The following is a 27,785-nucleotide window of genomic DNA, read 5'->3' as shown; positions in this document are numbered from 1 at the left end:
GCCGGACTCTCGCCTTAGAGCATGGCTTCGCGCATGTGCAGTAGAGAGCGGCGCGAGTCCGCGGTTTCCGGCCGAAGATCACGGTGCGTTTTCGGGGTCATTTTTGTGCTTCCTGCATGCGGAGTCCACGCGGGCTTTGGGAATTCCGCGCCTGCGAATGTACCGAGGGCTCAGCCAAAGTGGGATGTGGCCAGTTGTCCCGCCACCCGGAGAGCAATGGAGGAAGGAAGCAATAAGTGTTGCCGAAGTTTGTACTGGGAAAGCCAGGGAGGGAAACTCGGACTGACGAGTTTTGACTCCGGCCGGGTAGCGGGAAGGGTACTGCTCTGCTCTGCTCTATGGCATACGAGTCCATATAACTGTTGAACAAATCTTACACTTGTTGCAGGAGATGAAGTCTAGCAAAACAAAGAAAATATAAATCCCAGTGTAGACCAAAACTGAATGCACACTTCTCCCCATTCGCCCTTATCCCCGTCACATCATGAGCCCTCGCCCTTCTAAAACATAAACTAAACGGAGATCCCTGGCGTGTATCTGTGAGTACAGAGTGCTTTGAGGTCGTAAGCAGGTAATGGTTCTGCATAAGGCTGTAGGAGTCTTGTGGCTTACGACTTCAATGGAATAGTTTCTCCCAAAACTTGGTGTTTTGGGTTTCTTAAATTAGCCCTTATGCTAGCTCTTGTGACATTCCCAAAACAATACAGAGTAATTGCAGACACACATAACTATCAACCCAAGTTACAAAATAAGGAATTTTTTATTCATTGGAAGTATCACATTGTTTTCTGAAGTAACCAGCCACTTCTTTGTTGATTACAATATGGTGCCAATGAAGTTATAATTTAGGGTTCCCTTTTCATAACTAATATTAAAATGTAAAAAATTTTGGAGAGACATTTTAAAGATGAGGAAAGTGAGTGCAATTTTTAGTTAATGTAATAAAGGACGTATGGTTTCTTAAATGGAGTAGTTTCTTTTGATTAATTCTTGTGCTTTTTGTTTTTGAATAGATGCAAGGGGAGCCAACCCTTAGTGCTTCCCTTATTGACAGAACCATCAAGATGAGAAAAGAAACAGAAGCTAGGAAAGTGGTTTTAGCCTGGGGACTCCTAAATGTATCTGTTGCTGGAATGATATATACTGAAATGTAAGTTAATTAGGGGGAAAAAAAAGAGGCCAGTGGTTGGTTCCACAGGTTTTTGTGTTTGTTTAGATGTGTGTGTATGTGTTTTAAAGACACTAAAAAGCCTTTCTAATTTTTTTCAGGACTGGAAAATTGATTAGTTCATATTATAATGTGACATACTGGCCCCTCTGGTATATTGGTAAGTAATTTTCACTGTGATTTAGAGATACTACAAATGAAAAACTACATTCAAGTTTAATTCAACTTAGTACCCATGCTTTCACTCAACAATATTTGAGTGCCCACTGTGTTCCAAAAGCTGGGAATGCACCAGGAAGGGAACAAAGTCCCTGTCCTCATGGACAGAAAAACATTCCAGTAGAGGAGACAAATCATGTTAAAAAAATCTAGGTAATAATGAATTCTGTGAAGAAAAAGTTTGGGGGTAGTGAGATTTGTATTTGTTACTCTCCCTGAAATGCCTTCCCTACTTCTAAATTTTTAAGTTTCAAGACCAACCAGATTTCTACAATATTTATGCCTTCCTACTTGTGTCTGCTCTTCAGTAGTCTTTGGGTACAGAGTCCTTACGGCTTTTAAAGGAAATTCCATTGTCTAATACACACCTCTATCTAAAGTCTGTTACAGAGGTGGTGTGGAAATGGGAGAGCCAGAGTTTTAGAATCTGCACACCTAAGTTAGAATTATGGCTTCAATAACTAGCCGTGTGCCCTTGCAAAAGTCACTTGACTTTTCTACAGCTGTTGGTTGATCTTTAAATAGAAGGTGAAAATGTTTATTGTACAAGTTTTAAGGATTAGTGATAATATTTTGCAACTCACTAATAAGTACCCTACACACAACAGACATTCAGAAGTGGTAACTGTTACGAGGAATACGTTTTCAATTTTGTTGTTAATTTGCTAAAGTATGAAGAGTTTTATTTCTCTCTTTAAAGGTTCTACCTTTTCTATTTTTAAAGTTAATTGTTGTTCTCCTACAGAGCTTGCCCTTGCATCTCTCTTCAGTCTAAACGCCTTATTTGATTTTTGGAGGTATTTCAAATATACTGTGGCACCAACAAGTCTGGTTGTTAGCCCTGGACAGCAAACACTTTTAGGGTTGAAAACAGCTGGTAAGTGTTTTCCATCTTTTGCAAAGGTGGGGGAAAGGTTGGCAATAACTCTTTCTCAGTTTAATTTGCCTTTTTCCTAGACTCAGCTGGAAGGGACTTGGGCCATCTGTTTCAACTATATCAAGCAGGTCTACAATAAATTGTCTTTAGACCAGTGACCATTACTCCTATTTGTATAAATTAAATGAAACGAGCAATAAATACCCTTGTGGAAGTTTGTTCCATCGTTTAATTAAAATTAAAATACTAATGCTTGCTGCATTGAAGCTAATTTCTTATTTTAAACTCTGGAAATGTTTAAAAACTAATTTGTGTCTTTTGGTAATAATACTTTATGTAACTTAACAACCAAGTCCTCTGTGTACCTTTTTCTGAAGAAAAAGATTCAGTTCATTAAATCTGTTTTCATAGAAGTTTTATTTATATATTTATACACTCACATTTTATTTATTTGCCATTTATTTGTTTCTTCTAGTTGTACAAAGTACTCCTCCACATGATCTGGCAGCAACCCAGATTCCTCCTTCTCCACCTTCTTCAATTCAGGGTCAGAGCGTGTTAAGTTATAGCCCATCTCGTTCACCCAGTACCAGCCCCAAGTTCACCACCGGCTGTATAACTGGTTATAGCCCTCAGCTACAAGGTCTGTCATCAGGCGGCAGTGGTTCTTACAGCCCAGGAGTGACCTACTCACCCATCAGTGGTTATAATAAGGTAATGACTCTTTCCTCTTGGCCAGTCACATTATTTTAGAATTGAGAGGTACCTTGACAATCTAGTAAGTTGAAACTCCTCATTTTATTGATGAAGAAATGAAGGAATAGTGGGTAATGGACTTGCCCAAATAGCCCACTTAAGAGCCAGTAATAAACCCAGATTTCTTTACTCTTAGAAATGAAAGAAATCTCTTAAAATGAAAGAAAGGTGTAGTTTTTGCAGGATAATGAACTGAGGTTTACCACCTAGGCTCTTTCTGCAGTCTTTAAACCACGTTGAAATTATGATGATTTTTTACTTTAGTTTCCTTCACTCATGTTTCCCTTCTTTGCTTCTTTATATAAAACTTCTGTGTATCCTTACAGAATTTTTAATGCTTTTCATCATGTTAGAGTGTCTTCTAAGTTAAAAACGAGGGTTGTCATGTTGTTTGCCTCTTGAGTACAGATATACTCCAGTGGATGATTGGAAATCTTTATTCCAACTCCCCCCGTACAGTGGGCTTTTCTAATTTTTAGGCTTGATAGAAGCAGAATTGACAAATTTGAAATTGTGTCTCCTGCCTAAAGCATAAGAAGATAAGAGGGACTTTGAAAGGGGAGTGGTCACATTTTAAGATGCGCTCATCAGTAGACTAACATCACTAGCAACTAGTTAAATGAGGAATGTCTGGAAATAAAATCCAGTCTTTCTTTACCCGTTTATATAATATTTCTTTGTAATGAAATTCCATACTACTGGTTACCCAATAATTTGGGTAGTAATAGAATTTCAAAAATTTTATACAAATAAAATATTATGAGGAAATACACATATATTGATAATTCATAACTCATAGGTGAATATGACTTAAAAATAGTTTTAGTTTGTTTTCATGAGAAAAATACTATATGATCATTGTTAAAAAGTTAGAAAATTAGAAGAAAGATTACTCAAGTCCTATCACTCAACCATCTGTTTAATGGCTACTTAATACTCATCTAGTGGGTATTCCATAGTTTATTCTTGAATATTTATTTTCATTTACTAAAAACTGTTATTAATCTGTATTAAGTAGGTCTGTACATAAAGTTTATAACATTGCTTAATTATCTTTTTTCTACCAGCTTGATTACTGTTGACAGGTTCAGTGAGAAGGATTTACCCAGGCCAGTCAGCTGCAAGGACTGGCTGTGACCACTGATCATTAACATCCACCTTCCGTGGAGGATCAGCTGTGTAGGAGCAGAGTGGTGGTGCTCCAGCATGGACTGTACCTGCCCACTGGGTGCGCAGGCTCTGGGGCTTGATTCATCATTCTCATCCGGAGTCCATGGTCCACATTAGGTTCCACTTTTGGTGGTGTACATTCATTCTGTGCGTCTGGAGAAATGTATAATTATGTGTGTCCACCATTATGATATACAGCGTATTTTTACTGCCCTGAAAATCCTCATACTCTCTCTGCCTGTTCATCCTTCCCCCTACCCCAGCCCCCGACAACAACTGATCTTTTTACTGTCTCCATAGTTTTGCCTTTTCCAGAATGTCATATAGTTGCAGTTGTACTGTATGTAGCCATTTCAGATTGGCTTCTTTCACTTAGTAACATGCATTTAAGTTTCCTTTATGTTTTTACATGGCTTCATAGCTCTTGTTTTTAGTGCTGAATAATAATCCTATTGTCCAGATATACCAGTTTGTCCATTCACCTACTTCCAAGATTTGGCAGCTGAGTAAAGCTGTGGTAAACATCTGTGTGCAGGTTTTTGGGTAGACACAAGATTTCAATTCCTTTGGGTAAATACCAAGGAGCACAATTTCTAGATGGTAAGAGTATGTTTAGTTTTGTAAGAAACCATCAAACTCTTCCACAATGGCTGTACCAGGTTGCTTTCCCAGCAACAATGAATGAGTTCCTGTTGACTTCACATCCTCGTCAGCATTTGGTGTTGTCAGTGTTCTGGATTTTATTTTTCGTGTATTTCTTTCTTTCCTTTTTTTTTTTTTTTTTTTTAATATAAGATTTTATTTATTTATTTTTAGAGAGAGGGGAAGGGAGGGAGAAAGAGAAGGAGAGAAATATTGATGTGGAAGTGATACATCCATCAGTTGCCACTCATATGCCCCAAGTAGGAACCTGACCCACAACCCAGGCATGTGCCCATGACTGGGAATCAGGCCGGCACTCAATCCACTGCACCACACCAGCCAGGGTGGTGTATTACTTTTTGAAAGTCAAAAACCAGAACAAAAATAAATTTCAATTGAATAAAATAAAGTTTTTTATTTTGTATAGTTGGCGACCTATAGTTCCTCTCCTTCTCCTCCGTACCCTGCCACTGTTGGACCAGTGGAGAGCAGTGGATTGAGGTCTCGCTATCGCTCTTCGCCCACTGTTTATAACTCCCCTACTGACAAAGAAGACTACATGACGGACCTACGAACTTTGGATACTTTTCTTAGAAGCGAAGAAGAGAAACAGCATAGAGTAAAGCTGGGTATGTATATAACTACATATGTATATATTTAGATCGAACGTATATATATATATTTGGTATATTTGGTGTCACTTTACATTATCCTATTATGTTCACTATTTTGATTACCCATACATAAATGTTTAAGTCTCTTAGCTGAGGAGAGAAATACATTTTGTTTTTGTATTTTATGCAGTCAGAGTTAAGTTCACCAAATTTAAGAAGTAAAATAAAGCTGAACTAACTGAGAAATCTTGAACCTTTCATCTACATTAAAATTGAAAACCTTTTTACATAATGTACAATACGTCATAATTTCTATTTAAAAGTTAGGGCTATAGAATGTTTTTGGAGTAGTGCATAGCAAAGCTCATTGAAGCGAGAGTTGTCTCCTTTCCCGTAGTCCTTGGGCAGGAAGAAGGACAGAGTATGAATTTACTCTAGAAGTGCTGCTGTTTTTCAAAACATTTAAACTTATCTTTAGTTTACCCTGGAAAACAACGTTAGAAAGTCTTAATGTATTTGCAGGGGATTTGATTATTACAAAGTCAATTATTTGAGAGCAAATTAGGTTATTGAGCAGAGTAATGATTTTTCCCCCTCAGGAACTTTCACAGAAAGCACATTAGGTGCTAAAGCGTGGCCACAATGAGGAAGCCGGTTATTGGACCATGGCTCTTTATGTCACTTTAAATCTCTCCATTGACTTTTAATCGGATTTTGCCTAGAAGTGCCACAAATGTCAAAGAAACAAATCAGTATTATCTTGTTATTTGTCAATACGTGCTTTTTCTTTTTAAATCTCGAAATATTTCAAGGATACTGAAAATTATAGGGTATAATACAAAGAACAACCAATTAGCCCTCTGCATTTATTTGACATAGAGTTTTTCTGACTTCCATTTTTATTTCTCTTCGACATATAGGAGTTGTTTGGAAGTATTGTTGATATTGATTAGTGTTACTTTTAATTTCCAAACATTAAATGAAAGGCTTGGTTGTCTTTTCTCTGTTTTCTAAGCTGATTGTACTGTGGGTAAAGATTCTGATCTGTACCCTATTGATTTTTTGGTATTTTTTTCAGACTTGCATTTTGGCCTGCTATGTGATTACTTTTTATAAACGGTTCTTGGTATATTGAAAAGAATGCATAGTCTCAGATATTGGACTCCATAGTTGTTCATTATTAAGCTTCTTGATGGTATTCTTAAATTCTTTATCTTTTTTATTTTTGTCTGCTTGATCTATTAGTTACTAAGGAAGTGTGTTAAAAAAAATCCCGCTGATTGTCTCCCATTAAATGTCTCCCATTAAATGTCTCTTCATAATTCTGTCATAATTTGCTAAATATGAAATTATGTTAACTACATGTAAATTCAGAATTGTTAATATCATTCTGTTGAATTATTCTTTTTATGTCTTAGGCTCTTTGCCTTTGAGAGTATTTTGTCTGACATTAACCCAGCTGTACTACTCTCATTTGGTTAGTGTTTGCCGGTGCATCTGTGTTTATCCCTGTACTTTTAACCCTTCTGTGCCCCCATAGATTTTAGTTAAGCAAGAATTTTGAACAAATTAATTTGTAAATAATAAATATTTTGTGGGGAGTTCCTTTGAGATTATATAAATATCCTCTTCTTCATCAAATTTTTTAAAAATTTTTTATTGATCTTCTCCATTACCATTTAACACCCCCTTCAGTCACCACGCTGCTCTCCATGTCCATGAGTCCTTTTTGCTCAATCCCTCTACCCTCTACCCTCCCCCGATTCCAATAGCTGTCAGCCTGCTATGAATCTGTCTCTATTTTGCTTGTTAGTTCAGTTTGTTCATTAGATTCCACATATGAGTGAAATCATAGGGTATTTATCTTTCTCTGACTGGCTTATTTCACTTAGCATAATGTTCTTTAGGTCCATCAATGCTGTCACAAAGGGTAAAATTTTCTACTATTTTACAGCTGAGTAGTATTCAGTTGTGTAAATGTCCCATAGTTTTATCCACCATCTACTGATCAACACATGGGCTGCTTCCATATCTTGGCTATTGTAAATAATGCGACAGCGAACACAAGGGTGCTTATGTTCTTTCAAGTTAGTATTTTGGGTTCTTTCAGGTATATTCCCAGAACTGGGATCGCTGGGTCAAAATGCAGACTCATTTTTAATCTTTTGAGGCATCTCCATACTGCTTTCCATGGTGGCTGCCACCAGTCTGCATTCCCACCAACTGTGCAACTAGGGTTCCCATTTCTCCACATCCTTGCCAGCACTGTTGTTTGTTGATTCATTGATGAGAGTCATTCTGACAGGTGTAAGATTGTATCTCATTGAGGTTTTAATTTGCATTTCTCTGATGATTAGTGACGTTGAGCGTCTTTTCATATGTCTACTGGCCATCTATATATCCTCTTTGGAGAAGTGTCTATTCAGGTCCTTTGCCAAATTTTTTGAAGATTTTATTTATTTATTTTTTAGATAGAGGGGAAGGGAGGGAGAAAGAGAGGTAGAGAAACATTGATGTGCAAGAGAAACATCAATCAGTTGTTTCTCACATGCCCCCAAACTGGGGACCTGGCCCGCAGTCCAGACATGTGCCCTGACCAGGAACCAAATTGGCAACTATTTAGTTTGTAGGCCAGCAGTCAAACCTTTGAGCCACACCAGCCAGGGGTGCCCATTTTTTAATTGTATTGTTTGTGGTCTTTTGGTGTTGAGTTTTCTAAGTATTTTATAACCTTATCAGATGTGTTGGAAAATATGTTCTTCCATTATGTGGATTGTCTTTTTATTTTGTCAGTGGTCTCCTTGGCTGTGCAAAAACTTTAGCTTGATGTAGTCCCATGTGTTTATTTTTTATTTTGTTTCCCTGCCTGGGGAGATATATCAGATAAAATATTGCTATGAACCAATGCCTAAGATGTTACTACCTATGTTTTCTTCCAGGGTTTTTATGGTTTTGGGTCTAATATTTAAGTCTTTAATCCATTTTGACTTTATTCTTGTGTGTCATGTAAGAAGGTGGTCTAGTTTCATTTTTCTGCATGTATCTGTCCAGTTTTCCCAACGCCATTTATTGCTTCCTTCCTCTGTCAAATATTAATTGGCTATAAAGGGGTGGGTTTATTACTGGGGTTTCTATTCTGTTCCATTGATCTGTGTGTCTTTTTATGCCAGTACCATCCTGTTTTGATTGCTATGGCCTTGTAGTATAGTTTGATATCCTCATCAAGTTTTGACTTACTAGTTTTAACATTCTTTTGAGATCTTTTCAAAAGTAATTATTACTATATTGCTTGTCATAGTGGCTTTCTAATTCTGTCATTCTTTCAATATTTATGCCTTTTGTGTTTAAAGTTTTTATGCTAATATATAATATATTTATAATTTATAATATTTATATTTTAATCATTTTTATTGAGTTTATTGGGATGACATTGGTTAATAAAATTATATAGATTTCAGGTGTAGAGTTCTGTAACACATCAACTAATATTGTATTGTGTGTTCACCCACATCAAGTCTTTTTCCATCACTACATTCTGACCATTTTTAAGTGCATAATTCAGTGGTATTAATGACATTCATATTGTTGTGCAATCACCTTATATTTACTTATTGGCATTCTACTAGAAGATGAATCTTTTTCTTCTCAGCTGTGTTATTTATTTTGATGGTTAGATTGTCTCAGATTTGGCTGGTGGGACAAGTCTGGCTTCTGTGTTTTTTAGACATGACACTATGATTGTTTGAGCACTTAAAAAAAAAAAAAAACAAAACTTTCTAGCGCCACAAGATACTTCAGGCTCCTTTTGTATTTTCCCTGGCTAACCAGCCCTGGAGTTAGTCTGTTTCTTTAAGGGAACAGTTGCTTTTAGTGAAAAATGTTATTTAGAAATTAATGTCTGGACATTGGATATACCACGTTAATGGGGTTTCATTACTCTAGGTCCTTTCAGCAGACAGCTAGGAAATACATGTATATACATACGTGCACATACACTTCTATATGTATTTCTACATCCATCCGTCTTTTTCTTTTCTTTTTTAAAAGTTATTGATTTTTTAAAGAGAAAGAGGGAAGGAGAGAGAAAGAAAAACATCGCTTTGTTGTTCTACTTATTTATGCAATCTTTGGTTGATTCTTATATGTGCCCTGACCAGAGATCAAATCCACAACGTAGGCATGTGCCCTGACCTGCAACCTTTCAGTTTATGGGATGACACTCCAACTAACACACCAGCCAGGATTATGTGGGGCTTTGGCTGCATGGAGGTATCAGTGCCCCTAACCTTCCACTGTTCAAGAGTCGACTGTATATTAAAAACCATGAGTTCGTACTGTAGGAGAAGGGGTAGGCTGGGTGGGGGGGAGCAATGGGGGAAAAAATGGGACAACTGTAATTGAAAAAAACAAACAAAAAAATAAAATAAAATAAAACCATGAGTTTGTACTAATACCACCAATTCCAATCCAGCTATACTGAGTTAATTCTAGCCTCTCCTGCCCTTCCATATTGTAACTTCTTTCTCCAGTCGTGAGAAACCAGACCCTCATGTACTCTTTCCCACACACCTACTTTTTTGCTACAGAGCACTTCATCCCTAAATATTTCACATGCATCTCCTAAGAACAAGGACATTTTCTTTCTACCTGCAACCTGATTTTCATACTTAAAACGTTTCCAACAGTTGACACAATAATGGACTTTGTAGTTCTTTTTTCCTTTTACTGATGCAGGATCTAGTCAAGGTTTGTGTATTGTGTTTAGTTGTCATGCTTTTGTCTTTAATCTAGGACATTTTGAAGAGGTCAAGCTAATTGTATTGTAAACTTGGATATATGTGATCATTTTCTCATTATTAGATTCAGTTTAAATATTTTTGGCCAGAATACCAGTATGTTCCTTTCAGTGTATCACATCAAGAGACACATGGTATCATTTTGTTCCTTTATTGGTACTGTGAAATTGGATCACTAGGCCAAGGTGATGGCAACCTGATTTCTCCATAATAGCTTTTTCCTTTTGCCATTAATAATTAATCTACAGTGTGATTCTTTGAGACTTATGAATATACTGTTCCCCCAACAGCCTTTCACACAGTGGTATTAACTAGCATTCATTAATGTCCTTTCCCAATAAGCTGGATAGTACAGTGATGGTTTCAAAATGGAGATTTTTTAATACTTTCATTTCTTCTACATTTAGTAGTTTGGGATTCTTACGTAAAGAGCTTTCTGTTTACCCTTCATGCCACAGTTTCTTTGTTTTAGCCAGTTTGTATTGATGGTTGGTTCTTTCTTTAGCAGTGTCTAAACAGCTGTTTTAATTAACACGTTAAGTTTTTTAAATTTGTATTTACTTGTATTATCTGGTTCTCTTTCAAATCTGCCTGATATCCCTTAGAGTATCTTTTGTCTCTGTTTGCGATTTTGTTCCTATCTTAATCACTGTAAACATATTTTTTAAAGTCCAGTAGTTCAGTTATGTAAAGTTCATGCAGATGGAATACTAACATTTTTTTTTGTCCTGTTGACTCATTCTTTGAGGCTTGTTTCCTTGTGATTTACCCATTTTTCTGTTTGTTTTTGTTAGGCTCATCTTCAATAGAGTTTTGTCTGTGCTTTTTCTATCCTGGGCAGGCTGGATGGGAAGACTTGTTTCCTCCTAGAAGTTTTGTATATGCCTCTGCCAGGTACCTAAAGAGTATCATTGACTTTGAACTAAAGTGAAGTCTAGGCCTGAAGGATTACTCAATCTCCTAACAACCTAAGACGCACAACTTTCTTGTTATCTCCTGGTGCCAGTGGTCAGATTATTTTCTTAGCCACTGAGAATGTGGCCCTTTGAGCTTCCTGGCCCTATGCCAAGTGCCAGGGATCGTGGTGTGAGAAAGGCCTCAACCCAACTCTTCACCTCTTCCCGGCCTTCATCTTTGTTTCCAGTTCCCACTTGGCCACTGAAACCCAAGCTGATAGGTTTCCCAAAGCCTACAGAATTCTCCAGAGCAGCCGCAGTATTAGCTTACACACAGGCCACCCTGACTGTTAATTCCCTCTTCATTTCTAGCCATTCCTCTTAACTTTTTGCAAGCTCCATTATCCACTGAAATAAGGTGTTTTATTTTAATAAACATTTCTAGATACAGTGGGGGACGTTTCAGGTTACCTGGTTTGTTATGTTGCCAGAATCCAAAATCGCTTTGTGCCTTGATTCTTAGGTCCTCAGGGGTCTCCAGCTACAGATTTTGTGCTGTTTTATTCAAGGTGGTGGTCATTACAGAGAAACCTTATTTTGTCACTGTTTTAATTTTGCTTGTACTTTGGCTAATACATAGCAGATTGTAAAACTTCTTATTTCTGTCATCTTCTGTCTATAATCTGTATAAAACTTTGGTCAAGTAAAACCAGTCTTTACTGAAATTTCTCTTAAGTTCAAGTTTTCTCTCAGAAAGCTCAGTTATTATTTTTGAAGTTAATAGTCAAAATTATTAATCAAAAAAGGATAACTTTGTATTCTTTTACCTTCCTTTTTATTTCCTGTTTATTAACTCATTTGTGTTGTGTTGGTTTAAAACTTATTTTCTTGATGGTATTTCATTCCTGTAAGCCACTTTTGCCAGAAATCCTACTTGAAAATGTTACTTTACACCGTGTGATATTTCTTTATTGTACTTAACTATTTATTTTTATGCCAGCATGAAACGTACTAGTATTCACCTAAGCTGCTGGCACAAGACTGGCTGACCTTCAAGGTTTTGATGTAGTGAATTGAAGTGCCGCATATCCCTTTCGGGATTTCTCATCCTTTGAGCCTATAAATAAAACAACATAAGAAAAAGTTTTGTTATTTTATAGTCACTCCTCTTAGAAATTCTGCTAAGATTTTTTTTAAACTTGTTTCTGTTAGTGATTTTTACGTGTATGAAGTATCAATTGGTATTTTTTTGTAGCTATAATATATTAATACAATCAATTGGTATTTTTTATATTAAACTCAAAAAATAAGCCCTTTGTAAGTATCAAATAATTGTCTTTGAACACTTCCTGTTTATTCAGATACTGTGCTGGTGCTAAGGGAGAAAAATACTCCTTGCTTTCAAGAAAAAGATAAACTGTGACTTTAAAATGTAATAATTACTGTGGTAGTTATAGGATTCAGTCCCTAAATGTAACTATTTACATTTCCTAAAAGTAAGTTCAGAAGTGTGATCAGCAGAGAGTCTCTTAATACAACACAGGAACACCGTATAGTGCAGGGAAGAGTGAGTTTACTTGCTAGCCCAAAAAGTAGTTTATTAACAGGATGCTATAGTTATCCCATTCAGAAAGAGCTTCTAAAAATTCAGGCAGGGAACTTCCTTAGCCTGTATATTTCCTTAAGAAGTTTGTTTCTTTTTTGTTTGCCCATTGAATCATTTGAAAGTCTTAGAGAATGAAACAAGTTTAACTTTATAACAAAAACAAACACTTTCAACCACTTATGGCTCTTAAATTAATACTGTTCAGAAATGTGCTCGTTAACTTTTAGCACAAATAGTCCACGTTCTCTAAAGAAAAAACAATGCTGGGGAGGAGAAAAAAGAGAGAAGCTCCTTGAGGTTTTGTCTTCCTTGGTGGGCATCGCCTTGTGCCTAGACACCCCACATCCACACACTAACTCTAGATGTCAGAGTTACTACAACACACTGATACTCTGAATTCATCATTGCAGGGAGCCCAGATTCCACCTCGCCTTCCACCAGTCCTACTTTCTGGAACTACAGTCGTTCTATGGGGGATTATGCACAAACTCTAAAGAAGTTTCAGTACCAGCTGGCCTGTAGGTCTCAAGCCCCATGTGCAAACAAAGATGAAGCCGATCTCAGTTCTAAACAAGCGGCAGAGGAGGTAAATGGAAATTTAAAATGGCTTAATATTTATGATTTACAGATTATTATGCAGTTTTTGTTTTTTTTTCACTTCTGGAACGTTTTCTTTTTCTGTAACCTCCACTTTTATTGACTGACAACATAAATCTGGGACACATTAAACAATGGAAGGGCTCCTATCTAACTTTGTGTACCTAAAACTGAGTTATATTATATGTTTTACTCTTTATGAAACATTAGTTGACATTAGTTTACTGCCTAAAACATTTTTTTGCATTCATTTATAAAATGGTATCTCATATAACAATTTTTACTTAACATAAACAGGACTCTTGCTTTTAAAATACAATTAGGCCCTCACCGAATGGCTCAATTAGCTAAAGCATCACCCTGTACACCGAAAAGGTTGCAGGCCGATCCCCAGTCGGGGCACATATAGGAGGCAGCAGATAAGTGTTTCTCTCTCACATTGATGTTTTTCTTTCTCCTTCCTTTCCTCTCTTTCTAAAACTAATAAATACGTCCTTGGGTGAGGATTTTTGTATATATATATATATATATTAGATAGATAGATAGAGAACATTTGACAGTCTGTACTTCACCAGTTTAATACCAAATACAGGATTTTAAGAAGAATGTTAATTAAATCTACCAACATAAGGAATTTTAAAGATATGTCTGCATGAATATCAGTAAGTGTATAATAAAATTATTACATATTAGATCATTATTGATGTTTGAGAAAATTTTTTTCAAAGTATTCCAAATATTTTTGAGGTTGGGGGAAAGAATGACTGATTTCTGACAAGATTTTTTTCCTCACTGATTGTTCATTTCAAACATTTTTAATAGGTTTGGGCAAGAGTAACTATGAACAGACAACTCCTTGATCATATGGATTCATGGACAGCTAAGTTCAGAAATGTAAGTTTGACCTTGCGCTTTTGACAGTATTAGTGCCTCTTAATATGTAAAGTATGTTATTAGAATACCAATTGGAGATGTTAATTGTTAATTAGCAGAATTATTAGAAGTGCTATATGGATGGCACATGACATTTACCTTACAGTGTCCATTTTATAAGGATCCCTGCCCCCAAGTTTAGTACATCAGTGTCTTCTGAGTAGATAAAGGAAAAATATGACCTCCTTCCCTTTTCCAGCCTCTCAATATTATTTTTCAAAGACCTTTTCTGTCTAAGGTCCTTACCTTCAAAAACTTCAGTTAGAGAAGATATTCTATGCATGAAACTATGTCAAACTCTTATCAGTTTCTTCAGTTTTTCTAAAGAAGAGCTCTGTCTTTGGCCTGGAGGTTGGGAAGGCCAGTTTGTCTGTGTATAGTGAGTGAGTCCTCTTGTTTCAGCCCTGCCTCCCTTTCTCACCCACTGTAGCACCTGCGTCCCAGCTTCTGCTTGGCAAACTGTCCCTCCCCCACTGCAGGTGTCTCCACTTAGACTCTATAGAAGCTACCACTTCTTCCCCCGTTTCACCTGCAACATTCTTTCATCAGCTCTGCATCTTCTAGAAATATGTTAAAATCATTTGTATTCCTTTTTCATTCTCTTATTATTATTTAATAGTGTATTAAAAGGAAGTGGTGAAAATAGCAGCCTACTTTCTTAAACCAGAACCCTGGATAGATTTTAAAAATAAAAACTCTTGCCCTGGCCAGGTGGCTCTGTTGGTTGGAGCATTGTCCCATACACTGAAAGGTTGCGGGTTCGATCCCCAATCGGGGCATATACCTAGGTTTCAGATTCAATCCCAGGTTGTGATACGTACAGAGGCGCAACCAATTGATGTTTCTCTCTCTCTTCCCCTGCCCCCCTCGCCATCTTCCTCTCTAAAAACCAATGAACATGTCCTCAGGTGAGAATTTTTAATAAACAAACCAATTAACAAACCAATATAAATACTACATGAATAAATGTATGAATAATTACCCTAGAAGTGTTAATTGCTTACGTTTAATAAGCACAGAAACATTTAAGAAAAACTGAACATATAACTGAAAGTTTTATATTTTCTTCTTCAAAAAAAAACATGCATATGTGATTTAAGAATATATTCCAATAACATATTTACTTAACTCTCGCTAGGTTTCAGGTAGCTGCTACTTCCATTCTCTTATGCTTTGTTAATTTGTAAGGACATGACAGTAAAAAGCCTTAGAGTGTTACGATTGATTATTCGAGAAATGCCTTGGGATTGTGTATGTAAAATCTTTACCTCATTTTTTCCTAGTGGATCAATGAGACAATATTAGTTCCACTTGTACAAGAGACTGAGTCTGTCAGCACACAGATGAGACGCATGGGTTGCCCAGAGCTGCAAATAGGAGGTATGGGAAGATGGAGCCCGGCATTGGATTTACCTTAATGAGTCTGCTAAGTGGGAAATTTCTGTGGTGGACTATTTAACAACTTCCTTTGTCATCTGGAGGGGAAGAAAATAACTAAATGTCTATAATACAGTTTTACTGAAATATAATTTACTTACCATAGAATTCACCCATTTAAAGTCTACAATTCAGCCCTGGCTCAGTGGATTGAGTGCCGACCTGTGAACTGAAAGGTCACTGGTTCAATTCCCAGTCATGGTACATGCCTGGGTTGCAGGCAGGTCCCCAGTAGGGGGCTTGTGAGAGGCAGCTAATTGATTGATGTATCTCTCGCACATGAGTGTTTCTCTCCCTCTGTTTCTCCCTTCCTTCCCTCTCTCTAAAATTAAAATAAATAAATAAAATTTTTTAAACATCTGCAAAGGCTTGGATAGTGCAACCATTACCATAATCAATCTTAGACTATTTTATCTTTCAAAGAGAAACCCCACATATCCTTTAGCAGTCACCCCAGATTTACCACCATCACCCATTTTCCAGCCCTGGCAACTACCAATCTATCTTCTATCTCTATAGATAGGCCTGTCCTGGATATTTCACATAAATGGCATCATGCATTATGTTGTCCTTTGTGAGGGGCTTCTTTCACTTAACATAATCACGTTGTCAAGTTTTATCCATGTAACATGTGTCAGTACCAGCATGATGTGCTTTTTAAAAAAGAACATTGTTTTATAACTGCAAAAGCAATACACATGTTCAAGCAGAAAATTTGGAAACAAATACACAGAGAAGACTATTACCCATAATTCTTCTTCCAAAGATAACCACTATCAATTTAGTTACAACCAGTTATTATTTTTAAGGGAAAATACTATGATACTAACTATATATATCAATTGTAAGTTATCCCATAATTTAAGAACATGAAAAGTATATATTTAGAAGTTGAGGAAATATGGTACGTGTATACGTATATATTTCTAATTAAATTTGGGTCATTGTTTTGTTACCTGTTTTTCCCTCCCACTCTTTCTGTTTTGTTAAGTATCCTCCAGTATTATTTTTGTGGCTGGACTCTTATTTATTTTTATATATCTTTTGTGCATTATTTATAGATCTTCCAAAATGGATCTGGCTGATTCTTTTGGAGAGAGAGAAAATAAGAGAGGGAGGGAGGGAAGGTGGGAGGGAGGGAGGTATCTGGCCACCTTGTTGGAAATGACAAAATAAATTGTAAGTAAAAGTAGATAATGTAACTTGTTAAGATAAACTATTATTGCTATTATTTATTCCTTTAACATCTATTGAGGGAAGAACACTTTATTTAGATACCCACATGAATAATAATGTGTTCTGTGTGTTTTATTTTTAACAGAGGCTAGTATTACGAGCTTGAAACAAGCTGCTCTTGTCAAAGCTCCTCTGATTCCAACTCTGAATACAATCGTGCAGTATCTAGACCTTACCCCCAATCAGGAATACTTATTTGAAAGGATCAAAGGTAACTATTAATTTGAAGAGAAACAACAAGAACTTTTTCACTACTTTGAGATTTTGTAAAGAAAGGTAATAAGAAAAAAAATTTTTTTGAAAAATTAAAATATCAGCCCTGGCTAGGTAGCTCTGTTGGTTAGTGTTGTCCCAATATGTCAAGGTTGCAGGTTTGATCTCCGATCAGGACACATGCCGGAATCAACCAGTGAATGAATAAATGAGTGGAACAATAAATCAATGTTTCTCTCTCCTCTCTCTCTCCCCCTCCCTCCCTCCTTCCTTTTCTTTCTCTAAAATCAGTAATTAAAAAAAAATAAATAAAGGTATCACTAAGTATGATCTTATATTTTATAAAAATATAATTATGGCTTATACTTGAACAACCTTTGGGTTTTATATTTTATATGCTTAAGAATTGTCAAAATAATATACTTAGTCTTGAATATGTTAGTAATTTTATTGTACATAGAAAAACTTTAAAATGAGCTGAATGGGCTCAAGTGAATATTTCACTCATTTTCTATTCTTAAACTACCAAGAATAGGTGCCATGCTGGCATTCTTTATAATTTCAGCAAGTTGATTCTTATTTCTTTCCATTTTTATGCCATATTTATTATGTTCCTTTTTAATATTTACGTTACCTTCTGATCTGTGCAGGGGAGGGGTGGCAATGTGATCTGAGGAGGCCGACTTAAGAATCAGAGAATTTGGCCTTCCTGACACTCCCATACACTCTCTTTTTGCCTATTTTTATTTGGATAAACTCTAAAATGTTCTCATCACCAAAACAGGTTTTAGAAGTAGTATTTCATTCTTCAGATTCATTGCAAATCATAATTTGAAAATATTTGTGGTACACCCTTCTTTCCCCTTAAGTTTGACTGATGTTCAGGAATAAGAATTTATCATAACTTTTAAAAATCTTTTTATATAAGGAGAATTCAAATATACATGAAACTAGACACACACAACAGTATGTTCACACCTCTTGTGTGTAGCACCCAGGCCCAACAACCATCAGTCCCAGGACAAGCTCTGCTCTCTCCGTATCTCCACCCTCCTCCTCTCTTCCCGTGTTATTGGAAGAAAATCCTGTGTATCACGTTATCCCTAACTATCTCCATATGTGTCTCTCAAAAGCAAAGCCTTTACAAAACATAACCATAATATTACACCTAATATTTTTTAACAATTTCTTTATATCACAAAATATAGTCTTATGTACAAATTTCTGAACATCTTCTAAAACATTACTTTTTTGGTATTGTTTGTTTGAATTAGAATTCAAATATTATATGTTGTGATTTGTTGCCATATTTAAGTTCTTTTAAACTACAGGTTTCTCATCCATCGTTTTTTTTCTTTGCAATTTAGTTTGTTGAAAGAGCTAGATTGTTTGTTCTGTAGTGTTTCTCATGGCATGGATTTGGCTGACTGCATCCCCATGGTGTTTACATGATTCTCTGTTCTTTGTCCTGAAAATCCTGGTTACAATTTTTTGCAATATTGCCTCATAGGCAGCAGGATATTTGTATATCCAAAAAAGTATGTATGTGTGTGCACATATATACAAATTATACATAAAGTATTAACATATCAAATACACAAAAAGTCTGAAAAGTATAAGGAACCCTACTTGAATAGTTGTCAACATTTTCCATATTTGATTCTCTCTCTGTCCCCCTCCCTCTCTATACACACATACGCACACACTTTTTTTTCTTATTTGAAGGTATATTGCAGACATTCCTTTTCAGCATGCCAATTCCTAAAATAAATAACATTCTCCTACATCACCACCATACAATTATTGGACCTTAAAAATTTAAAATATTTCTATAATATTTAACATACAGTTCATATTCAGATTTCCTGATTGTTGTAAGAATGTTAAATATCCTCTTTTTTTCTAATCAGGGTGAAGTATAGGTTCACTTATTACATGTATTGGGTTTTTTCCTTTCTTCTTTGTCTCTTTGTCTAGCACAATTCTCCCACCTTTTCCCACATGATATTGACTTTTTTAAGAATCCAGAATATTAGTCGTATCTCATATTTTGGATTTATATGATTCTTTCTTCTGATATTTAATCTTTTATATCTTGTATTTCTTTATGTTATGGGTATTTTGATCAGGTTTTTAAAAATGATATGTTTCTCTTACTGTAACCCCTTAGTCTTTTTTTCCTTCATTTTTGCATGTTCTTAGCCTTTTTTATTTCACCTTTGTTGCTACAGAACTTTCTCAGGGAGGCTGTATGAGCTCATTTCGATGGAATAGAGGCGGAGACTTCAAAGGACGCAAGTGGGATACAGACCTACCCACTGATTCTGCTGTGAGTCTCCAGTTTCTATTTTTCAGTTTTGTTATTGGATTTATGTGTTTTTATTCCCCCGTTATCAAAATAAGTATTAAAAAGAATTTAAACACTAAGGTAGAAATAAAAAATTAAAATAGGCCCTGGCTGTTGTGGGTCGGTTTGTTGGGGCATTATCCAATGCACCGAAAGGTCGCTGGGTTAATCGCCGGTCAAAGCACATACTTAGGTTGTAGGTTTAGCCCCTGGTTGGGGAGCATACAGGAGACAACTAATTGATGTTTCTCTCCCCACCCCACTTCCTCTACCTCTAAAGTCAATAAATGTATCCTCAGGCAAGGATTTAAAAAAAATTTTTTTTAAGTAAAATTGTACCAACATCTTAACCCAACAAGTATTACTATTTTGGTGTATATTTCTTTCCTTTACTTAGATTGCACTGTTTTTCTTTGTGTTTTTTTAATCATAGTTGTAACCATTCTATATGTAAAATTATATAACCTTTTTTTCACTTTTACAATGTTTAAGTAGTTTGTCATTATTATACACTCATTTTTATATATTGGACCTAAAAGTTTGAGAAATGTGGTAGGGAAAGGGATTTTTGTTTTTCTATCTTAAATAATGTTGCAAGGCATATTATGGTGCCTGTTTCTTTCTTATTTGGGATCACTACTTTAAGAAAGATTCCTAGAATTCGATTTATACGATCGAAGACTATAAAGTTTTGGGGCATTTAAGAGTTTTTTAAAACCATGCTCTTTATTTTTTTACAGAAAGTATTATGTATGAAAGTGAAGTTTTAATTGCTTATAGTCAAATTGAGAATTGAATAGCTGTGTATTTTATCTTGGTTTTGCTGTTCATTAACTATCTGGGTGTGAATGATCCATTAACAGAAAACTAGGAATATCTTTTATCTTTCATTTTACAGATTTCATCTTAAAACCACTTGAAAGCATTTTTGCTAATTCTCTCTGTAGGGAAATTTTTTTTAATTAGAGTCATAAACACAGATGTTTTTAAAGGGGTACATCCATGATAGATTTTCATGCTGGCTTTGAAAAATTGTTTTCTCATTTTCAGATCATCATGCATGTGTTTTGCACCTACCTTGATTCCAGATTACCTCCACATCCTAAATACCCCGACGGAAAAACCTTTACTTCTCAGCACTTTGTACAGACACCAAATAAACCAGGTATAAGCCTCTCCTGAACGAATGTGTTCAGCCTTTCACTTGAAATGCATCTAGTGGTTTTGTTTTTTCACGTAGTGTATTTCCTTTGCAGATGTGACAAACGAGAATGTTTTTTGCATTTATCAGAGTACTATCAACCCTCCCCATTATGAGTTAATCTACCAGCGTCATGTCTACAATCTTCCAAAGGTAACTTCTAAATGTCAAAGCTGCAATTACAGAATGTCATAGATGACTTGCTTTGATAATATTTTTTAAATTAGAATCTCTTGTTTATGGAATAGGTAAACTTTTTAAATTAGGGAAAATGTGTTTCTTGCATATCCCTCTTTTTAATTATAGAAGTTTTATATGCTTAACTTGGAAAAGGCTTTTAAAATATATATCAACTACTTTATTTAAAAAGGTTATTGTAGTAATTTACACTTCTATCCATGCATTTTACTCTTGATTGCAAACGTCAGTTCTTTCGATTACCTTGGCAGTTATTTTTGTTACCAGCATCTTTACTCAGAAACTTTACATTGACTATAATCATAAAATGTGTTCTCCATCAGATTCCCAAGAAAGAATATTAATTTTATTTGTTCAAGTTTAATATATTTCAACTTTGTGTAAATATTTTTGGGCTATTGAAATTCCTTTGAATACCCATTTAAACCTATTTTTTCTTTTAAGAAACACTGTCTTAAAAATTATATGTCCTCAGATGCTTGAGTAAAAACACTGAATCAGAGTAAGTAGGTACAAGTTAATTGGCAAATTAAAACCTAAATTAGGAGCTAGTGTACAGATCAGAAATGACATGTAATCGTTTGATTTTAGGGCTAGCAAAACACTGCCTTGTAGTCATTTGTAGATAAAATCAATTTACCTTTACCATGTTACTTATACTGTTATTAACATTTAATTGAAGTGTGATTATAAGTTCTTTAATCCCCACACTTTTGTTCATGCTGTTAATTTTGGGGATAGAGCATTTTTGTGTGTGCAGTACCCGGGGGGCATCAGCCTCACAAGAGGTCTGTCTCTTCCAGGCCTTCGTAACTGCTGCTCCCCATGTGTGGAAACTTCCCAGTCGATTTACTTTCTGCTCATCTTCTAGGTCTCAACTTAAATCTTTCCCTTGAGGAAGCATCCCCTGCCTCACCAGTCTGGGTCAGAGGCCTGCGTATGTTCCCATGGCAGCCTCCTCACCCCTCCTCATAGCTCATCACATGTGTTGCAGTTCTGAGTATACTGTCTGCCTTTCTGCTAGACGTGAAGCTCCTTGATTACATGGATCCTCTCTCTTACTCACTGCAATATTCCCACTTCCTAGCACCAAGTAGGCACTTTGTTTAGTGAGTGAATGAAAGTCTGAATTACATGGAATTCTGAGTTTTTAGAATGTGAATTGATAGGATCTTCATTTACCTATCAGACACTCTTTTGCTCAGTTTGGTTTAAATCTTGCTTTTGTCTTTGTTCCAGGGCCGAAATAATATGTTTCATACATTGTTAATGTTCCTCTATATCATAAAGACCAAAGAGTCAGGAATGCTTGGGTAGGTATTTATGCTTTAAAAACACAAGTACGTAATTTATTTATTGATTTGCTTCCTTTGTTAAGATTGTGTAGGAGCTCCAAGTGGTTGACTTTGGAAAGTGGGCTTGAGTGAAACAGGGAACTGCTTATTTCTGTCATAAACTTTTACCACTATAAGATTTTTTAAAATTATGAGTATACATTTTGATTAAAAAATTAAAAATATATGTTACAAAAAGCTCTTCAAAAATGGTAATTTCTGTCAACCATGTTTTCCTGTTTCTTCATGCCCTCACCAACCCTGCAAATGATAAATCTCAATTTGATAGAAAAATGTTTTAACTTGGCTTGTTTATGTATGAGGCTAAGCATCCTTTTGTATTTATTGACCATTTGTGTGACACTTTCCTTTGAAAAGGTTGTGTGTGTGTGTAAGATTTTATTTGTTTGTTTTTAGAGAGAAGGGAAAGGAGGGAGAAAGAGAGGGAGAGAAACATCAGTGTGCGGTTGCTTCTTGCACCCAACCAGCCGGGTACCCGGCCCGCAGCCCAGGCGTGTGCCCTGACGGGAATCAGACCCGCAGCCGTTTGGTTTGCAGGCTGTCACTCAGTCCACTGAGCCACACCAGGCAGGCTTCTGTTGTGTGTTTGACCGTTTTTTATATTTTTCTTTTCTAATTAACTTCATACTTTCTTTAAATATGATGACTATTAACTTGGATTTGCTATCTTGGGCAAGTCCAGTTATTCCTCAGAACCTCCGTTTCCTTATTGGGTAAAAGGCAATCAGACTATATCATTGGCCTTAAAATTGTGTCCCCTAGAAGAACAATTCTGAGATATGTATCAGGGTCTTGCCACTTTATAAACAAAACAAAGCTGGAGTCTAATTTTATTCAAGCCATGCCATTTCAGATACAAACCATTCTACTAAGTGTTTGTTCTTCCAAAGAGACCGAGTCAGCTCCCAATCAATAATATTGTTAACTGGGATGGAAAAATTGAGATCGTTTACTTTGTACATTCTACCAAAGCTCACATACTGTTATAATAAATTCAAACCTGCTCCCTTGTTATTTCGGTCATTCAACATTTTAGTGTATCAGATAATATTTGAAGTAAGGGGACCCCAGTTACAGCTGGGGAAATTGGTATTGCGAGGTCTGGGAGTGTGCAGTCCTGGGTTCTGCTTCCAGCTCTGCCCACACTGAGTAACCTAAGGCTAAGAAAACGTCAAGGGAAGTGCTTGGAGTAGAAAACAGCAGGCGTCCAGCCCAGCTGTGATGTGCATGCCTCTCTTCGGTTTTGTGTAGGCATCCCGCCTTATACATGTTCTAGAACTGCCTTCCACAGCAGCCAGCAGCCAGCCACACGTGGCATTAAGCACTTGCAGCATGGCTAGTCCAAACTCAGGTGTGCTGTAAGTGTAAAACACAAGGACTAGAAACCGAAGGTCTGGTACCCAAAAAGAAGGAAAATACCACATCAGAAAGTTTGTATATTGATTACATGTTGAAGTAATATGTGGGATCTATTGGGTTAAGTCAAATACATAGTTAAAATCAATTTCACCTGTTTCTTCTTACTTTTATTTTTTAATTTTTAAGGTGTTTATTTTAAAATGTAAAAGTATGTGTGCGGCTTGCATTTGTGGCTCATATCATGTTCTGTTGCATTTGGACAGCATTGCTCTAGAGAACACCAAGCTCCTATTGTTAAACATATTAGATGCAAAGATTTAAAAAGAAAGACATCAACAGCCCTGGCTGGTGTGGCTCAGTGGATTGAGCGCCAGCCTGTGAACCAAAGGGTAACTGGTTCGATTCCCAGCCAGGGCACGTGCCTGGGTTGCGGGCCAGGTCCCCAGTTGGGGGCGTGTGAGAGATAACCACACATTGATGTTTCTCTCCCTCTCTTTCTCGCTCCCCTCCCCTTTCTAAAAATAAATAAGTAAAATTTAAAAAAATAAAAAGACATAAAGAAATATAAAATATAAACATCAGCTTTTATCATATATTTTAACATTAAAAAGATAAATAATTCACTTTTGTGAGACATCTAAACTACTGGGGTCTTTATTTATTTATTTATTTATTTATAATTTTTTTGACTTTTCTAACGTCTTTCTTTAATTAAATATAATTATTAAGGAAAATACTACAGAATTATATATGAGGGGGGACCCCCCCAAAACATAATTTACTTATAAAAAATTGTGTATTTATTCTTACATGTTTAACATTTAGTCACCTTCAAGTAGTCTCCATTTGATGTAACCAATACACCCTATCCAGATGTTTTTTCCACTACTCAAAAAAACAGTTTTCAAACTTGTCGATTTTGATGCCTTTTAGTGCTTCTGCCATTTTTTGTTTCACCTCGTCCACATTGGCAAAACATTTCCCTTTGAGGACTTTTTTCATTGCAAGTCCATATGGCTGACCACATCTCTGCGATTTATAGATCCTCTGTTGTAAAGACAAGCGATGCTTAACCAGACTTCATGTCCCTGGAAAAGGGGTGAGTGCTGGGCAGGTAGCATTATCCCCTCTCGGACCCCTCCCCCACATCTTTTTTTTTTAAGTATATTTTATTGATTATATTGTTAAAATAGTTCTAATTTTTTCCCCGTTGCTCCCCTCCACCCAGCACCCCCCTCCCCCAGCAATGCCCCCGCCCAAGTCCATGCCCATGGGTCATACATACAAGCTCTCCCACTTCACCCTTTCATATATTCTTCTTCTTTTTTTTTAATAGATAAATGATTGATTAATTTTTTTAACAAAAAATAACAATCCCTCCCTCTCAGACTTAAGACCCTTTATAATCTTATAAAGGACAATGGGCGAAGGTCTCAAGCTCCTCTAGCTGCTTCAAGCTGGACGTGGTCATCGTCCTTCCTATCCTTGGGTCCAGAAATCCCTAATAAGAGTCCCCCACATCTATTTTTAATTACAAAAAGAAGGCATGCTCACTTTAGAAATGTTTAAACAATACATCTGTGTCTAAACTAGAAATTGAAAATTCCCCTCTAATCAGTTTCTCTTACGCTTCTTCCCTCTCTGGAGGTACCAGGTGTTGACAGTTTTGGGTGCATGTTTCCAGACTGCTTTCTGGGAATAAGTTGGTTTTGTTTTTGTTTTTCATTTTGTTTAAAAATATATTGTACCCAACCATATTAGTCTGTTACCTGCTTTTTAACCTGATGGTATATCTTGGACATTCTTCTACGTGAGTAAATACAGATTTTTCTTTCTAAAATTTCTAGCAGTATTTAGTTATAAAATATATGCATACATATATATTTGAAGGTTGAAGTATGCTATAACTATATTGTTTATAATTCTTAACAGAATTTCTGAAAGGTTACTTTGAAGTGAAGAATTAGTTTAGAAGTACTTTAAACAATGAATTTTTTGTTTTTCGTTTTAACTGAAAATTTATCTTTTCCTCTGTAGATCCAAATTGATATTTTGATGAATAATTGATTTGCCCTGATACAATAGAATGAAGTTTGTGTCAAGTGCCAGGTGCAATTTATCGTATGCATAAAGATGTAAAAAGTTCAGAAGTAGTCAATGGAAGAATAATCCACTCAGAGGCCAAAACAGTTTTTGAAGTACTTATCTTCTCTCTAAATGTGCAATTTATAATGAAACTTTTTTGACTGAGACTAATTCGTGTTTTATTTATTTGGGTTTTTTTAATCAAGGAAAAAAATGAAATTAACTTTAAAAAATGATTGGTTAATTTTTTAGATATATTCTAAAATAATCCAATGGTTAAAAACTACTATATCTTGAAATAGTGAGTGGCTCAAATATAGTCAGTTTGGAATCATGCCCATAAATCATCAGATTGATCCAAAAACATTTTCAATTTAATGCCACATATTTGTGCCGTTACTGGAATGAGATGAATGTTTTACTTCTAAAAGGAAGAGAAATCTAGACAGAATTGACCAAATAGTAATTTGAATGTTTTGTTCTGCACCCTGGCTTGTGTGGCTCAGTGGGTTGAGTACCAGCCTATGAACTGAAAGGTTGCAGGTTCGATTCCTGGTCAGGGCACATGCCTGGGTTGTGGGCCAGGTCCCCAGTTTGGGTGGCGTGCGAGAGGCAACCAATCGATGTTTCTCTCGTATATCGATGTTTCTCTCCCTCTGTTTTTCCCTCCCCCCCCAAAAAATAAATAAATGAATAAAGTCTTTAAATGTTCTGTTCCGTGAAAGACACCATAAAGTTTAAAGCCAAATGACAAACTGAGACAAAGCATTATAATTGCAACACATATAGCAAATCCAAGTTAATATTTATCACGTGTAAAGACCGTATGTAAGTTAATTAGAAAAGAAAAATACAGAAAATGATCAAAGACATACGAAAGACTTTCATAGAAAATGTCATGCAAATGGTTAATAAACATGAAAAGATGTTTAGCTTCATTTACAAACATGCCCAAATTAAAACATTTTCTGTCAAATTGAGATCATTTGCATTGTCGGTGAAGGTACAAAGAAACAGGGAAACATGGTTGATAGAATTAACCTTTTGTGAAGGGCATTTTTGTAATATGTTTTTAATTTTTTTTATCAGAATAGATATATACTTATAATTTTTAAAATTATATAGTGCTAAAAGTTTATGACAGAAGTAAGCAGCTCCCTGTATTACCCAAGCCCACTTCCCAAAGTCCACCACTTGAAAGTCCTATAGCTTTTCCTCTGATGTTACTGCTGTGGTTCCAATTAATAAAGGTATGCAGCTCTTTCTTGGTTCTTCAGCGTTGGACATGGTGGGTTTCTCACTCTGTTAGATGAGTAATTTATCTTTCTTATAACCCTCTTCTCCTCCCCTCATACTTTGAATACAGTTATTTTACTCTCTGGAGTAGAAGTCGATTTTTCTTTTTGTTATATGCAGTATGGTTTAGTTAAAGCTGTATCAGTAATACCCACATGCAAATCCACTAAAGCATTAGAAAACTCCTAATTCAAGGCAACTATAGGTAAAATTCTCTAAGAGGCTTATCTCTATATCCTTCACTTTTTAAAAATTTAATTGACACACTTACTTTGATTTTACCTGCTAAAATCCTTATTCTGTCTGATAAAACAGATCTTGAGGTCCTCTGAAAAAAATAATTTTCAACACTGTATCCATTGATTCTAAATTTGGGTCTTAAGCACAGTTAAGAAGGTGATTGCTGTTACGAGAATTCACCTGATAAACCGTGTACATGTACCCACAGCTTGTTTGCAGAACAACATTAAATGTCATCGCCGAAACATGTGCTCCTTGTTTTCAATCATTTGTGAAAGATCTTCAGTGCTTGGCCATCAATTCCACTGAACTTTTTTCTTTTTTTTTTTCTTTATAGGAGAGTTAATCTTGGTCTGTCCGGTGTGAATATTTTGTGGATTTTTGGCGAATAGTGAATCACTTAATTCCAAACATTTGGACTTTTACTTGGCTGAATCAGAAGTTGAATCTAAGCATCTCTGAGTCACCCCCTCTTTTGTTTTATGACACATTGTGTATATGTTACAGACGCCTTAGATTTAATGAAAAATCACCTATTTTAAAA

The 27,785-nt window shown here is 35.9% G+C and overlaps 1 protein-coding gene across 3 annotated transcripts; it reads left to right on the top strand.

Annotated features, from left to right (window-relative positions):
• Nucleotides 1–27,785, top strand: TMEM209 (transmembrane protein 209). 3 transcript variants are annotated; one of them, XM_090286798.1, is made up of 16 exons: nucleotides 1–83; nucleotides 1,014–1,150; nucleotides 1,270–1,328; nucleotides 2,133–2,264; nucleotides 2,345–2,392; nucleotides 2,740–2,978; nucleotides 5,260–5,461; nucleotides 13,155–13,330; nucleotides 14,164–14,235; nucleotides 15,558–15,654; nucleotides 17,033–17,158; nucleotides 19,392–19,489; nucleotides 20,558–20,672; nucleotides 20,764–20,861; nucleotides 22,146–22,219; nucleotides 27,579–27,785. In XM_090286798.1, exons 2-16 carry the CDS (start codon nucleotides 1,014–1,016, stop codon nucleotides 27,631–27,633), a joined length of 1,728 nt encoding a protein of 575 aa, XP_090142924.1. In that variant the 5' UTR covers nucleotides 1–83; the 3' UTR covers nucleotides 27,634–27,785. The 3 variants fall into 3 exon arrangements, with proteins under 3 accessions (XP_090142924.1, XP_090142922.1, XP_090142923.1); XM_090286796.1 differs by lacking the exon at nucleotides 1–83 and adding an exon at nucleotides 90–247; XM_090286797.1 differs by lacking the exons at nucleotides 1–83; nucleotides 2,345–2,392 and adding an exon at nucleotides 90–247.

Source organism: Furipterus horrens, unplaced genomic scaffold (assembly GCF_987537825.1).
Source record: "Furipterus horrens unplaced genomic scaffold, mFurHor1.1.pri manual_scaffold_9, whole genome shotgun sequence".
Classification (NCBI taxonomy): Eukaryota; Metazoa; Chordata; class Mammalia; order Chiroptera; family Furipteridae; genus Furipterus; species Furipterus horrens.
This window is presented reverse-complemented; position numbering and strand designations above follow the sequence as displayed.

Bases quoted from the DNA above. Each gene is read 5' to 3' on its own strand.
- TMEM209 (XM_090286796.1), top strand. From the start codon at position 158: ATGTACCGAGGGCTCAGCCAAAGTGGGATGTGGCCAGTTGTCCCGCCA. The intron at 1,329-2,132 runs GTAAGTAATTTT...GTTCTCCTACAG, and splicing joins CTGGCCCCTCTGGTATATTG to AGCTTGCCCTTGCATCTCTC. The intron at 15,655-17,032 runs GTATGGGAAGAT...TATTTTTAACAG, and splicing joins CCCAGAGCTGCAAATAGGAG to AGGCTAGTATTACGAGCTTG.